The sequence below is a fragment of the Lacerta agilis genome, chromosome 2 (assembly GCF_009819535.1).
Source record: "Lacerta agilis isolate rLacAgi1 chromosome 2, rLacAgi1.pri, whole genome shotgun sequence".
In the NCBI taxonomy this organism is placed as follows: domain Eukaryota; kingdom Metazoa; phylum Chordata; class Lepidosauria; order Squamata; family Lacertidae; genus Lacerta; species Lacerta agilis.
Genome location: NC_046313.1, coordinates 70,267,173 through 70,282,666, shown reverse-complemented (window position 1 = coordinate 70,282,666; position 15,494 = coordinate 70,267,173). Strand labels below are relative to the sequence as shown.

The following is a 15,494-nucleotide window of genomic DNA, read 5'->3' as shown; positions in this document are numbered from 1 at the left end:
AGTATTTTGTTTTTCTAGCTTGATCAAAATTATTTATTATTTCATAACAGGTAGATAGTTAAGAGCTTAGGCGCTCCTCAGAATTCGGCGCGTGGGTACCCTGCACCCCCTGCACCCCCGGGTGAAGACAGTCCTGGTGCAAGGGGTTCCCTTTCCTTTTTGCTAAAATTTTTGGATGGCTACAGATAAGATTGCAAGGAGTTTTCCACGAGATCTCAGTGGTGTGAATGGGGCCGGCTTGAGAGGAAGGGCAGGCTCTAGTCACCTTGCAAAACCTCAGGGTTGGCCAGGCTGGCCAGAAGACACTCTAAGCCAGGCTGGCCAAGGTGCCTCTGGGTTGCATTGTCGTTTCATTGCCTGGTCCTGGAGTTGGTCGGCCCACCAAGTGCTGTGTTGAACCAGCTGCCCAAAATATTTATTACCCCAGAATGCCTCTGGACCCAGAAAGATGGTGGGGGAATGAAAATGCCAGGTGGGCAGAGCTTCGGAGGGTGCCCTGCCTTGTTCCATTACACGCCATGGCTCACCACAGCCACCCCCCAGAACCTGCCATTCATTCACTGGTATTGTTTGTGGGCCCACCCAGACTGCAGCACCCCAGATGCCTGCTACAAAGTCTGACCCTAACAGTGCAACTGCGTCTGGCCATGGGTGTGAAAGAGAAAACAACACTGAGCCATGTGCACCCATTGCCATATAGGAAGGGAGAAAGGATGGTTTTTGTGCCATCAGTTGCCAGGTGTAGTTGCTTGCTTGTGTGAACATCCCTCGCCTAAGCTCTGCCTTCACTGCCAATTAAAAAAAACACTGGCTCCAGAAGGAAAACTTCCTCCTGTTTCCATGGTGCATGCACACACAGAAGTGACATTTCTCTAGCCCAGCCAGTTAAGCAATGACAAATCATATCTGACAGACTCATTCTTAACTAGTGAGAATTAGAGCAGGGGAGTGTCGGCGTGTTCATTATGACATCAGAGTTTACAACCCAGCTCGGTGCTGCGATTCTAAGAGAGCTTCAGTTGCTAGAAGCGGATCACCATTTCCCCTCGAGACATGGGCTTACCCTGAAAGAAATGATTGCTTTCTGCAAAAAATGTTGCGTAAGTTGAGTGTCGCGTGCCAATCTTCCTTTGCAAAATGTCCTACGCTACGCAAAATACTATGATCAGAAACTGAGTCCTTTGTTGCACTGCCATCCTCAAGTCTCCAATGATATCTGCGGGAGCTTTCCTCCCCAAGCCAAACAATAGCTGGGGCAGTTGGCAGTGTTTTAGTCATGATAGTGGAGAAGGGGAGGGTGGAACCAGGGGTGGCCTGTCCCATTTAACCGCTTGAGATGAAACAGAACTTTCCACCCCACCACCCTGCTGGTGCCACGCCACACCAGCCTTCCTTATTTGCTTTGTGCCCACAAAGCACCAGCAACAGCGCCAGCTTCGAATGACGCTTCTCTGCTGGTGAGGGGGGAGGGACCTGGGCAAGGATGAGCTTTGCACACTGTGAAGTAGGCACATTCAGATACACCAGTAACCCACACAATCTCTGGAATTAGGATGGAACAACGGAACGGTTAGCTTCTGGAACATGCCTGAACCGCACATCTATTTTTAGGAAGTAAGCACTGGTTTTCATAAAAAGCAAGATGTAGTGTAGTCAGTTGCTGCACCGCCCTCTTGCTCATTAGTCAAGCGCTGGCCTTTTGCACCCAACAAATGCAAAATTACATAAATGGAAGGGCAGCCGTTGGTAAAGAGCTTGAATGCTCTTATAGCATAAGGCTCAACACTCCTACAGACTCTTTTGACCCTTCTCTATGCTTGTATTTCTTTCTTTATTTATTCTGGCCATCTCTTCATAAGACATGCGGAAAATCGCCGCCACCGACACCGCCAATGTCACCACCACCTTTGAAGCCAGAAACTTCGAGAAGGGAAATTAAGGTACATGCCAGACTTTCTATACAGGCAATTTTGCCTTCCTAGAGGCATCTGGGGGGGGGGGCACTGTGAGAGCAAGATGCTGGACTAAATGGGCCATTGGCTTAATCCAGCAGAGCTCCTCTTATGTTCTTACACGCTTTTCCTGCACTGCCACCATGTCTGCTTCCAGGCAGGTTTTTTTTTTTTTTAAGTGAGAACTTTAAGGTTGTGGCCTAGCTGATAGACACAGGTGGGGAAAAGGCCATTTTCAACACCCAGTTTGCATCTTTTCAGTTTTGTGTCTTGTTTGGCTGACAGAAACTATTAAACGTCTGACACAATATGACTGATTCTTGTATGAGAGAGAAAACTAACAGGGAAAGGGATTTGTGCCTTGGCACCTTCCTGCTTATGTTGTAGTGACACCTGAGTCACCGTTTCCTATTTTCAGGCTGCTATTACCATCCAGAAATGGTGGCGTGGTACTCTAGTCCGCCGTAGCCTGCAACACGCCATCATCTGTGCATGGTTGGTCCAGAAATGGTGGCGCATGATTTCCTTCCGGAGACGAGAAGAGAAAAGGCTAATGGCATTATCGACATACATTTGGTCTGAGAAGGCTTCCGTCCTCTTGCAATCGATGTTTAAGATGTGGCTTATGAGAACACGGTACAAGAAGTATCAAAGGGCAGCCCAGATCATCCAAAGTAGCTGGCGGCACCACAGTTTCCAGAAAGCCTCCGGTGCCTATTCTTTTAACAACCTGAATCAGGATGGCATAGATTTGAACATTGAGATTGTTGTTGAGTAAAGAGTCTCTGTGGAGAAGGTAAAAGAGACTGCTCTCAAACTCAGACCCCAGGGAGTGAAATAAATGCATGCTTTGTCATACAGTTGTTGGACTGCTGTCTGTTTACTGTGGGTGGACAATTGCCATGGATTTGACTGAAAGCAAAAGCTGATCAGACTCTAGGATTTGACAAAATGACAAAATGAATGTAGGTCTTCCTTAATAGTCCAGGATGGGCAAGGGGTGTCTCTCGATGGGACCTATTTGTTAAATGATTAATTATTAGATTATTTATTAGAGCTCTGGAATGAGTAAGTCACCAGCGTTTGTAGATTGTGTATGTGTGTCAGCAGTCCGAGGCAGGTAAACACAAACAGGCACAGAAGATAGGTACACAGAGTGAGCTATGAGCTAAAGGCTAGAAGCATCTTGGAAGCACAGTGCTTCTTTCTAGATATCTGATGTCAGGTAGCATGAGGGTATGGTATGGTGTGCATTTTTGTGTTTTTATATTGTAAACCAACCTTGCGATCCTTGGCCGAACGGTGGTATAGGAATTTAATAAATAATCCTAGAATCAAAGAATTGTAGAATTGGAAGGGACCCTGAGCGTCATCTAATCCAACCCCCCTGCAATGCAGGAATCTCAACTAAAGCATCCATGACAGAAGACCATCCAACCTCTGCTTAAAAACCTTCACGGAAGGAGAGTTCACCACCTCCTGAGGGAATCCGTTCCACTGTTGAATGGCTCTTGCTGTCACAACAAAGTTCTTCCTGATGTTTAGTCAGAATCTCTTTTATTGTAACTTGATGGTTACAAGAATAAATAAAAATAGTTTACAATGCATAAATAGCTTCTCACATCCATGGAGTCATTTCCAATGTAATGTTTGGCTTCCACTGGACAGCTCTTGGGATGTTTCTTCTGGGCAAAAATGTGTAGAAGAGTTTAAATTGGTTGTTCGCATGCAGCATACCCCTAGGCCGGGGATCGGCAACCCGCGGCTCCAGAGCCGCATGCGGCCCTTTCAGACCGTTGCTGCGGCTCCCGGCAGGGCCGGTGTGTCTACTTAGACTAGGGCGGCGAAATGAAGGGGGCGCAGCGCCGTGCCGCACTGCTAGCCCGCCTGCGCCCTCCGCGCCGTAACGCGTTACGCCGCGCTGCGCTGCTGGCCCGCCTGCGCCCGCCCACTTCTCCACCTGGCCGGGTGGCTGCTGCTGCTCATGCGTGACGCCGTGCCTCGTTTCGTGCTAGCGCAGGCGCAGCAGCAGACCGCAGCAGTTTCCCTCCTTGGCGCGGCTGCTGCTGGCTGCTGCGTGGAGCAGGAGGATTCGAAGAGTCGACGACGAGGCGACGACTCGAAGAGGTAAGAAGGCAGCTGCGGGCTGGGCCAGGGGCGGCGGGCGGCAGGCGAGGGCGAGGGGGAAGGTGAGCCGAGTCCGGCGGCGGCGGGGCGCGCGAGGGAGCATCTCCGAGGCCACGGCCAGGCTGTGGGGAGGGAGGGGTGCAGCTAGGTTGCCCGGGGGTCGAGGGGATGGCGAACTTCTAAGGGCGGGAGGGGAAGGCTCAGAGAGATCAGGGTGAAGGGGTGGTGGTGGGTCCGGGGAAGGATGCGAGGGACCGAGAGCTCCTCTTTTCTTATGGAGGGGGGGAGGAATCCCGACGGCAAGCGGCGATGAAAGAGACCCCTGAAAAAACAGGGTGGAAGAAGGTGACCCTTCTACATTCCCCTTGTTCCTGTTTTGCTGGAGGGGTTGGGAGAGAGCAGTTACTTGCGACCACCCTAAAGGGAAGTCGAACCGGGACCCCAACCCTGATGCCCCTCTGCGGGTTCCAGACCCCTCGCGACGCGTCGGCCGGTGTCCCCTCCGGCAGGAATCTCTCGGGGCGCTTCGGGCTCTGCGCGTGCTGCGAGGCGCGTCCGTGGTGCGCATGGGGGAGGGGTGTTCCTTTCGGCTGCAGAAACGGAGAGGGGGAGTCCACGTCAGGGTTAAGGGACGCGGAGGACGCCTGGGTAGAGATTTTTCCCCCCCCCGCTCTCCCCCCTCCCTGCGAGGCTCCTGCGAATGGAGATGTGGGCGCGCTCGGGAGAGACTTAGCGCGCAGGGCAAGGGGTGAGCTGTGCCAAGGGAGGTTTCTGGGCGAAGGAGAGCTTCAGAGAGGAGGGCAGAGGATGCTTGGGGTGGGGTGGGGGGTTGGAAGCATCCTTGGGGCAAGAACAAGATAAGCCCAGTCGAGCATTGGCGGGGGTGGTGCCGTGGTGAAGACAGAACGGGAAATGTGGCCTTTTGGAGGGACGTCTCCATCTTCTGCAGTGCCGGGGAGCCGAGGTCCCTTCGCCCCTCCATATAGAATATTTGAGGAGGCTGCTCCCTCCCCGAGTTGATCGGCATTGCCATTCAAATGGTGTATGCACGCTGTGTCATGTGTTCAATTATGCAGATCTCCCCCCAAAATATTTTATTCAAGTTGGCACCCTTGTCTGGAGGGGTATACCTCGGCTTCTCCCTCCTGCCTAGGAATCTGACTGTGCTCCATGTCTACGGAGAGATGGATCCCTGAAAAAGGGGGTGGGTCCAAATGACAGCCATCTGCCAGGAATGCTTTGGTGGTGTTTCCTGCTTGGCAGGGGGTTGGACTGGATGACAGTCTCTTCCAACTCTAAGATTCTATGATTCTATGCTGCTGTGCCAGGGCTCTGGGAAGATGGGCAGCCCGAGTGGGGGTGCCTGCTGCTCGTGACGGGATCGCCTCGTTCCTCTCGCTGGCTTCGACCTGCTGGCCATGTGCGTTGGAGGAGATCCCGGCTGCGCCGCCTCCACCACTGCAGCAGCATCAGGACCGAGAAGGGCCCGGAGGAAACTCCAAACCTGGACTTTTCTTGTTCTTGTTCTTCTTCTTCTTCGGGTTGCCATGGTGGTTGTGGGGGGTGACTCCACCCATTATTTTGCCTCTCTCTCTCTCTCTCTCTCTCTCTCTCTCTCTCTCTCGTTACTTGAAGGAAATGAGGGTATCAGAAGCCACCTTTATGGCAATGGCTTTTTTCACTTGTAGTATAGCAGGTTAGAAAGAAGCCTTTCTCAAACTTGGTGCCCTCCATATGTTTTGGATGTGGGATGTAAACACAGAGCAGCCAAACACAACACTCCTAGAGAGGACATGAAGGTAACTCAGTCCTCCAGGCTTAACTTCCTGTTTACCTGGACTGAGTTACAGGAACCAGAAGTAGGTGTGGTCTTACCTGGGAGGAAGATCCCAAAGAAGACTCTCCCATTTTGCCTCATCCTTTGAAGAAGCAGCATGCTCTCTCTCAGCCTGCAGCTGAGAGAAGCAGAGGTGAAGCCTGTTCCCTCATGGAAGCAGCTTCACTGCATGTAAATACATTTATCTAAGTTTGTCTGCCTCCTTGAAGCATGTACTGTAACTCATGGATGTCTGTAAGTAAACTCCTTTTATATCTTATAATCAGTATTGTGTCTTTCTACTTTTAAGAGGGAACAAGGGGAATATACCAGGAATATAGCTGGCTTAAGCAAGCCTATGCAAACGTTTTTCTGCTGTGTTTTAAAAGGGAATGTAAACTCTGCTAAGTTTGGAGCTTGCTCACACAAGCTGGGATTGAGATATATAAATAATATATACTCATCCACACTCCTAAACATTCCCACAAAGGGTTATTGGCCCCAGAATTGCATATTTTTGTGTATTTTTGAAGGATTGCATTGGATTGTGTTTTTGAGTTGAGTTGGATTTTTTTTAAAGTACTTCCTGGTGAGCACATGTTTCTTTGTCTTTGTTCTTTTGTTACTGTGCTGAAAAGGGATTAATCCCCCTCCCCTCCCTCAGAGTTTACAGTACTCAGAGGCAGTGAAGATTTATTGAGTTTTTTGTATTTTTGAGCATTTTTGAGGTTTTGATTTTTGGAATTTTTGACAAATTTTTGGATTTTTGAAAATTTTTCAACTTTTTGAATTTTAAGATGGCTAGTGTAGCTTTTGATAGTGAAGCAAGGCCAAACTGTATGCTGCTGAACGACCATAATTTTGTGCACTGGAAGCAACGCTTAATGGTATATCTGAGTGCAAGGAACGTTCTGCAGGCTATAAAAGAGCAAAAGCCTACAGGAGATAAAGAAGAAGATTTAGCCAAAATTGAAGCCTGGGAAAGGAAGAATAGCGAAGCCAAGCACATAATTTTAAGTGCACTTCGCGATGAGCATCTATCCTTAATAAACATTGAGGATGATGCATCCCAGATTTTAAAAGACATTGAGCGGATTTATGGAGCATCTACACAGAACTCCTACAGGCATTTGCTAGATAAATTGCTCAAGTTAAAGATGAACTCCAGAGAGCAGTTCACAGAGCATGTTAAGAGTTTTTCAGAGATTGTGCAAAGAATTGCTCTCACTCCTGAAGCTCTTAATGAAGTGACTAAGGTGACTTTCTTGCTAGCATCGCTAGGACCAGCATTTTCTTCATTTAGAAGCCTAATGGATCACACAAAAGATCTGACTTTTAATGAATTAATCAGCCACTTAAGAGAGGAATGCAGAGAAAGCTTGGATTCTCAAGAACGCAACTCTAGGAGAGGTGACTGTAATTATGCTTCTAAAGCAAAGAATTCCCAGACCTTTCAGCAAAAGGCAGAAAGGAAGGAAAGATTTAAGTGCTCCATGCTGTTACAAGAGAGGAGTTTAGCTGTCCAGAATTATGAAAATGTGCATAATACGTGGATTTTAGATTCTGGAGCGAGCTCCCATTACTGTTTTGTAAAAGGATATTTTAATGAATTAAATGATCAAGAATCTGAGATCGAAATAGCTGATGGCCGCATTTTGAAGTCGGAAGGTGCAGGTTCTCTGCATTTGGAATTCAATGTAGATAATGAGTCTTTTAGAACCAGAGTGTCTGATGTTCAGTATGTGCCAGAATTGAACTGCAATTTACTCAGTATGTCCGCTTTGGACAAGAAAGGCTTCAAGATCACATTTGAGAATGGACAATGTAGTGTGACCAAAGATGGTGAAGTGTATGCTGAAGCCAGACTAACAAATGGGGTTTATGAGCTTAATGTTTCAGAAAAGCAGTCTGCAAAAGTTGCCCATTCCAGCCAGAAGGATGAAGCAGATTTAACGCTGTGGCACCGAAGATTGGGACACAGAGACAGAAACGTCATTCTGGATCTACAAAAGAAGGATCTTGTAAGAGGTTTGCAGGTAAAAGGGAGCAACAACCAGGCTCCAACAAAATGCATAAGTTGTATAACTGAAAAGGCTGTAAAACCTTCTTTTCCACGTTGTGCAGAGCAAAGAAGTACTAAAGTTTTGGACATTGTGCATTCAGATCTATGTGGACCAATCAATGTTCCATCACTTGGAAACAACAAATATATATTGATATTTCTTGATGATTTTTCGAGATATTGTGTTGCATACTTCATCAGAGAGAAATGTGAGACAGTAGAAATGTTCAGAGACTACATTGCCATGGTCAAGAACAAGTTCCAGAGAGCTCCAGGTGTGTTGATGAGTGACAATGGAGGTGAGTACTGCTCACGTGAAATGCAAGATCTCATGTCCAAGGAAGGTATCATACATGTAACCACAGTCGCATATACCCCACAACAGAATTCGATAGCCGAAAGGAAATTCAGATCCATTATGGAAATGACAAGATGCATGCTAAAGGAAGCATCCTTGCCCCAAAGGCTATGGGGAAATGCAGCCCATACAGCCGTTTATCTCCAGAATAGATTGCCCACCAAGGGGGCAGAGCGCACACCATTTGAACTTTGGCATGGAAGAACGCCTAATTTGTCACACATACGTGTGTTTGGTAGTCTGTGTTACTATCACGTGCCCAAGGAACACAGACACAAGCTAGACTCCAGAGCACAGGCAGGTATCCTGGTTGGGTACGCCTCTGGAGGAAAAGGATACAGAGTGATGGACTTACGAACTGGTAAGGTCAGCGCACAACATGCAATCTATTTTGATGAGCATGCAAAGGTTGACACAAGGAAGACTGTCATTGACTGTTCCAAGGAGTCAGAATGGACTCAAGAACTTATACACTTTCCTTCTGTAACCCCACAAAGTACTAATCTGCCTTCTAGTGTCATAGCGCCCCCTACAGGTGATGCACCAGAAGACGCAGAGGACCAGAATCCTGGCGGCTCCAGAGACGAAGAGGATCCAGAAGGGGACATGCCAGCGTTGGAGGATGATGAAGAAGCTGATGCGGTTCAGGAACCAGAACCAGAGGTCAGACGCTCATCCAGAACCAACAGAGGTGTTCCACCGGTAAGGTTGTCCTACCTTGCAGGGTCGGCGTCACCACAGGAACCTTCCACATGGGAAGAGATTCAGCGGATGCCAACTGCAGAAGCTAGTCTCTGGAAGAAGGCCGCGCAGGAGGAGATGGATGCACTGCATCAAAACAAGACTTGGACCCTCACAGAACTACCTCCGGGTAAGAAAGCCATTGGTTGCAAGTGGGTTTTCAAGGTTAAGAAGGGGTCAGAAGGGGAAGTGCAACGCTACAAAGCAAGACTAGTAGCACAAGGCTTTTCACAGAAATATGGTGAAGATTATGATGAAACGTTTGCACCAACTGTAAGATACAGTAGCGTGAGAATGCTTTTGAGCATAGCAGCCTCTAAGCAAATGGACGTGCATCACATCGATGTTTCGACTGCGTTTTTGCATGGCGAGATTACAGAACAGATTTATATGAAACAGCCTAAGGGTTTTATAAAACCGAATGAGGCTCATCTAGTATGCAAATTAGAAAAAGGACTTTATGGATTACGGCAGGCTGCTAGAGCTTGGAATCAGAAATTGCACAGTATGCTGGTGCAACTTGGATACAAGCAAGGAAACGCTGACAAGTGCTTGTACAGTAAGTCAAATAATGGACAATTTTCTTATATATTGGCTTTCGTTGATGACTTGATTATCGCAACATCTAATAACAGAGACTATGTGCAAATTGTGAAACACCTCAGCAAAGAGGTGGGAGTCAAAGAACTAGGAGACGTCAAGTACTACCTAGGAATCCAAGTGGAAAGAGAAGAAGACGGATCATTTCTTCTCAGCCAGCGACAGAAAATAAATGAACTGATTGAATGCATGCAGTTGCAAGATGCAAACACAGTTGCAACGCCCATGGCCACAGACTTCCTGAAGAATCAGCAGGATTCGAAGCTGTTGCCAGATAACAGTGAATATAGGTCGGTAATTGGTAAACTTTTGTATTTAGTTACCACATGTAGACCTGACATAGCCAATGCAGTGGGGATTCTTAGCAGGAAAGTGAGTTCTCCCACTGAGCATGATTGGGCTGGCGTGAAGAGGGTGGTGCGTTATCTGAAGGGTACAGTGAACTGTAAATTAAGGTTGCCAGCTGTCAGTGACCCTAAGTTGGTGGGGTACACTGATGCAGATTGGGCTGGGGATAATGCTGATTATAAATCAACAAGTGGTCATGTTTTTATGTTTGGGGATGGACCTGTTGTGTGGGGCAGTTATAAACAGAACTGTGTAGCATTATCTTCCACAGAAGCTGAATATATTTCTGCATCGGAATCGTGCCGAGAGATTGCCTGGCTGGATGAACTCATCAAGGACTTTGGTTTGGTGAGAAAGGAACCTGTCAGTTTGCTGGAGGACAATCAGAGTTGCATAAAACTGACACAGAGTGAAAAGTTCCTTGCCAGGACAAAACACATAGGTGTGAGGTACCATTATATACGTCAGGCAGTCCAGGATGGACTTGTGGAACTGTCGTACTACTGCACCAATGAGATGGCTGCGGACATCCTGACGAAGCCCCTCCCAAGAGAGAGTTTCCAGAATCTACGTGTCAAGCTGGGACTCTGGGTGGTTGAATAAAGTTGTATATGTTTGTATGTTGTGTTCGTCTGAGAAGGGGTTTGTGGGATGTAAACACAGAGCAGCCAAACACAACACTCCTAGAGAGGACATGAAGGTAACTCAGTCCTCCAGGCTTAACTTCCTGTTTACCTGGACTGAGTTACAGGAACCAGAAGTAGGTGTGGTCTTACCTGGGAGGAAGATCCCAAAGAAGACTCTCCCATTTTGCCTCATCCTTTGAAGAAGCAGCATGCTCTCTCTCAGCCTGCAGCTGAGAGAAGCAGAGGTGAAGCCTGTTCCCTCATGGAAGCAGCTTCACTGCATGTAAATACATTTATCTAAGTTTGTCTGCCTCCTTGAAGCATGTACTGTAACTCATGGATGTCTGTAAGTAAACTCCTTTTATATCTTATAATCAGTATTGTGTCTTTCTACTTTTAAGAGGGAACAAGGGGAATATACCAGGAATATAGCTGGCTTAAGCAAGCCTATGCAAACGTTTTTCTGCTGTGTTTTAAAAGGGAATGTAAACTCTGCTAAGTTTGGAGCTTGCTCACACAAGCTGGGATTGAGATATATAAATAATATATACTCATCCACACTCCTAAACATTCCCACATTGGACTACAACTCCCATTGGCCCTTGGCAGCATGACCAATGGTCAGAGATGATGGGATTTGTAGCACAAAACATTTAGAAGGCACCAGTGTGGCAGGTAGCTAGCTGTATTCCTGCCAGGAGGTAGAATTGTACTGGGGACTAGTGGAGAAGCTAGCTTGCCAAATTTGCCAAGTTTGGGTAGTCAGACACGACAGCTGGGGGGGGGGTCATGCATCTGACTAAATATCTTTTTTAGGCTATTGCAGTTACAGGTAGGTAGCCGTGTTGGTCTGCCATAGTCAAAATAAAATAAAAACATTCCTTCCATGTCGCAATGGGTTTGCGGCTCCCAGTTTTTTTTCCCCCCTTCGGAAACGGGTCTAAGTGGCTCTTTTTGTCTTAAAGGTTGCAGACCCCTGCCCTAGGCAATCTATGAATCGAGAAGTTCTGATGTTCATTGTGTAGTTGTCACTCAGAATACTGCATGGATGAACCATTCTGACATTATATTTTTTACTTGCAAACATCTAGGAACATTGGAAGCTACCTTATAGCAGGTCAGAAAAATTGCCCAGTTTGCTCTTCAGGAGACTGGAACTGGCTTTCTAAGGCTCTCACATCACATCCTACTCAATCCTTTTTAACTGGAGGTACTGAGAACTGAAATTTGGGATAGCCTGCATGAAAACATGTGCTCTGCCATGAAGCTATGGACCCTCCACTAAGCTAACATCCCTTGACAGCACGGATGATGACCTTGTGCCCCCACCATCTAAGCTGTTGTTATTGGACTATGTATCCCATCATCCCTGGCCTTTGGTCATGCTGACCAGGACTGTTGGGAGTTGGCATCCGGCAACATCAAGAGGGCTTGACGTTCCTCATGGCAGTCATATTAGGAATCATACAGAAGCTGTGCCGCAGAGGCAACACTTTACTACAAAGCTGGCTGCTTGTCCTCCTCTGACCCCAAATTGTGATACATTTGCTGTGCTGACTACTGTTCCTTAGATCACTATGACAATGCGAAAGGAAGAACTGCTGCCCACTGGAAGGGTAGTTTGGGGGGTCAGTTTGTTAGTTTAATTAGTTCTATCATGACATGAGGCAAGCAAAAGAAGATACAAGAAAGTCTCTGTGTGTGTGTGTGTGTGTGTGTGCGCGCGCGCTTAAACATATGCACACCACACCAGGGACTATCAGAGCAGGACCAGGAGGGACTGAAGATCAAAGGAGGCCTCAAATTCAGCATTTGTTAAGTTCTGCAACTTGTTTTTATGCACATCGGACCGAAATGCAACATTCACAGTTTAGAACATTTAAGCAAGTAAGAAAGGTGATTTGGCAAAATGCTTTTTAAATTTTGTTTAACTGATACAGATATAGTTATACAGTATTAAAGAGTTTTAAATGGTAATGACTCAGCAGAAGGCCTACTCCCCTAATATTATGACTGTGAAGTAACACCCCACCTTCCTCTGTGGCAGGAAGTTTGTGCAGGATCATTCTGTGAGCCAAAGTGGTAGCTTGGAGTCAGAGGCAGGCCCTTTTGCCATTTGCTTTCCTTTTCTTTTTTTTGGGGGGGGGGAGAATGTTTGGTTGCAAAAAACAAACAAACAAACAAACAAAACCACAGTGAAGAACTGGTGTTCACCACATTTTGTTGCCTGGAAGGCCTTTTGAAGAGGATGAGAATGGGAAGCTCTTCCCTCATTGCCTAGAAGAACTTTTAGGGGATGGGGACAAGGAGAAGCACTAGAGCTACATGAACTCTCCCCTCATCCACTTGACTTCAGAACCTGTTCTGGTGGTGCTTTTGATTGGGGCTACATTCACCTCAGATTGGTTTGGGAGACCTTCACAATATTGGGAAAACCAAAGCTACAGTCCTCTCATTGACTTCTGCCAGGAAACCAGAACAGCTGTAAATTTCTGAGTTTCACCCCACATAGGTACGTAGTAGCCAGCCAAGACATTAACCCTACCAAATTTTGGATAGGTAGATCCAAGGTTTTTCCTGTTTTAAGGTTCAAAATTACCATAACCTTTTATGTCTCCTAGGCACACTTGCGGCAATTGTGGAATTATAATTGCCTAGGTAGGTAACAGTGAAGGAATTATAATAGTCAAGGCTCTGAAGGATAAATGGATAGGATGAATTGAACGAGAATACAGCTGTAGATAAAATGCAAAACTTACCACTCTCTAGCCAAAATTGGGAGGAAAGAAGAGTGATGCTTCTTTAAGCAACTATTCTAACTAGACTAATAGTGTAAGTAACTAAGACACAAGGGAAGCAACAAACTTTTTTTATAAAAAAAATGAAGAAGGGACAGGAATGGATTGTGAAGGATGGAAATGAGTTGAGAGGGCTTTGCCCATGGAGAGGCTCCTTGAAAAAAGATGGCGGAAACAGTTTACTGCCTATGGGTGGGCTATTTAAAAATGGGAGGTGAGTGGGAGAGAAGAAGCATTTGGACTTATTCACCTCCCGTTTGCTTTGCTGGTCTTGCAGAGCAAACAACAGGCACCTAATCTCCCCACTGAGAGTGACTGGAAAACAGGACAGAGAGTGGAAAAAAACAAGGGGATTGACTGGTGTGTTGTTGTGTTTACTGTGTTTGTTTTGCTACCTGCCAGCTACATCAAACAAGTATGAAGCTTTTGAGCTTGTGTGCATGTTTGTGTTGGAGTGGAGGAAGAAGCATGGGAACTACTGTGCTTGCTTTGCTGCCTACCAGCCATGTGGAGCAGCTGGCAGACTTCTTGAATGTGTGTGTGTGGTGGCAAGCTTTTTAAATAGATATATATAGGCGTGTGGGAGGGAGAGAAGCAACTGCTTGAGATGGGCCTCAGCTGAATGTTGGGGTGAGGGTAAGGGAGGCTATGGCAACTCTTCCCTGTTCCTGCTGCATGCCCCATAGCAGGAATTGTTCCAAAGTTCTTTTGGGGTGGGGAGCCAAGTACAGAGGCATCTTTTTCCTGCTGTCTGCCACACAGCAGGGTACAGAGATTGCTCCCAAGTTGTTGCGGGCTGAGAGAAGCACAGTGCAGAAGCATAGTCATCATTATTAGTATCATCATCATCATTATTACTAAAGATAATATGGGGGGGGAGAGAGAACACGATTATTTGTACCATTTTATATTCCCACCTCTCTTCTTTTCCTGCTCTTTCGGAGGTTGCGTTCATTTTGCGTTAGGCCACTACAGTGGTACCTCGGTTTAAGAACAGTCCGGTTTAAGAACGATTTGGTTTACAAACTCCGGAAATCTGGAAATAGTGTCTTGGTTTGAGAACTTTACCTTGGTCTAAGAATGGAATGTGAACGGTGGAAGGGCACCAGTGGCATGAGGCCTCATTAGGGAAAGCGTGCCTCGGTTTAAGAACAGTTTCGGTTTAAGAACGGACTTCTGGAACGGATTAAGTTTGTAAACCGAGGTAGAAGAAGAAGAAGAGAAGAAGAAGAGTTTGGATTTGATATCCCGCTTTTCACTACCCAAAGGAGCCTCAAAGGGGCTAACATTCTCCTTTCCCTTCCTCCCCCACAACAAACCCTCTGTGAGGTGAGTGGGGCTGAGAGACTTCAGAGAAGTGTGACTAGCCCAAGGTCACCCAGCAGCTGCATGCGGAGGAGCAGAGACACGAACCCGGTTCCCCAGATTACGAGTCTGCTGCTCTTAACCACTACACCACACTGGACGAAGAAGACCGTGAGCTGAGGCTTGTAGGCCTGTTGTACTGTGTGGCTCTGTGACAACTTGTTTTTTATATCCCTCACTCCAAATAAAGCTTTGTTGCCCTGTTTCAAGGCGCCTCTTATGTGAAGCTTTTCTATAAACTCCTTTGCATTAGTGCTGCCAAAGTCCCAGTTCTGAGGATTTCTCCCACTCCATGCAGGCTTCTAAATGTCATAAAATGTGACTGAACAAGAAAGCATGTATACAGACATGGGGGAAATGTGTGTTACAGTGGTGCATGCTTTGCAGGCAAATTATAATCAATTACATACCGCTGGGCGGTTCTAAATTCTCCCTTTAAAAAGCCCCACCCCACAAACATGTTTTTAAAAAAATGCAATTCCCACAACATGGCTAGAGCAATCTTAACCATGTCTACTCTGAAATGCTGTAAGTTCTACTAAATTCAGTGGGGCTTGATCCCAGGTAAGTGGAGTTAGGATTGCAGCCTAAATACTGGCGAATCTGAGGAGTTTCAATGTGCAAATTTCTCCCATTCAACTTGTATATTTAGTTCTCAGGTGTGCTCTCTCGCAGATCAATTTTATTTCTTGCACTGGGTT

General features: G+C 46.6%; 2 protein-coding genes across 2 annotated transcripts in view; one reads left to right on the top strand and one right to left on the bottom strand.

Moving 5' to 3' along the window:
* GRM2 (glutamate metabotropic receptor 2) overlaps positions 1-15,494 on the bottom strand; it is an 88,783-nt gene that overhangs the window by 24,842 nt on the left and 48,447 nt on the right. The window lies entirely within an intron of this gene.
* Positions 1,003-2,812, top strand: IQCF6 (IQ motif containing F6). Its single transcript, XM_033140647.1, has 2 exons — positions 1,003-1,100; positions 2,371-2,812. Exons 1-2 carry the CDS (start codon positions 1,074-1,076, stop codon positions 2,728-2,730), a joined length of 387 nt encoding a protein of 128 aa, XP_032996538.1. The 5' UTR covers positions 1,003-1,073; the 3' UTR covers positions 2,731-2,812.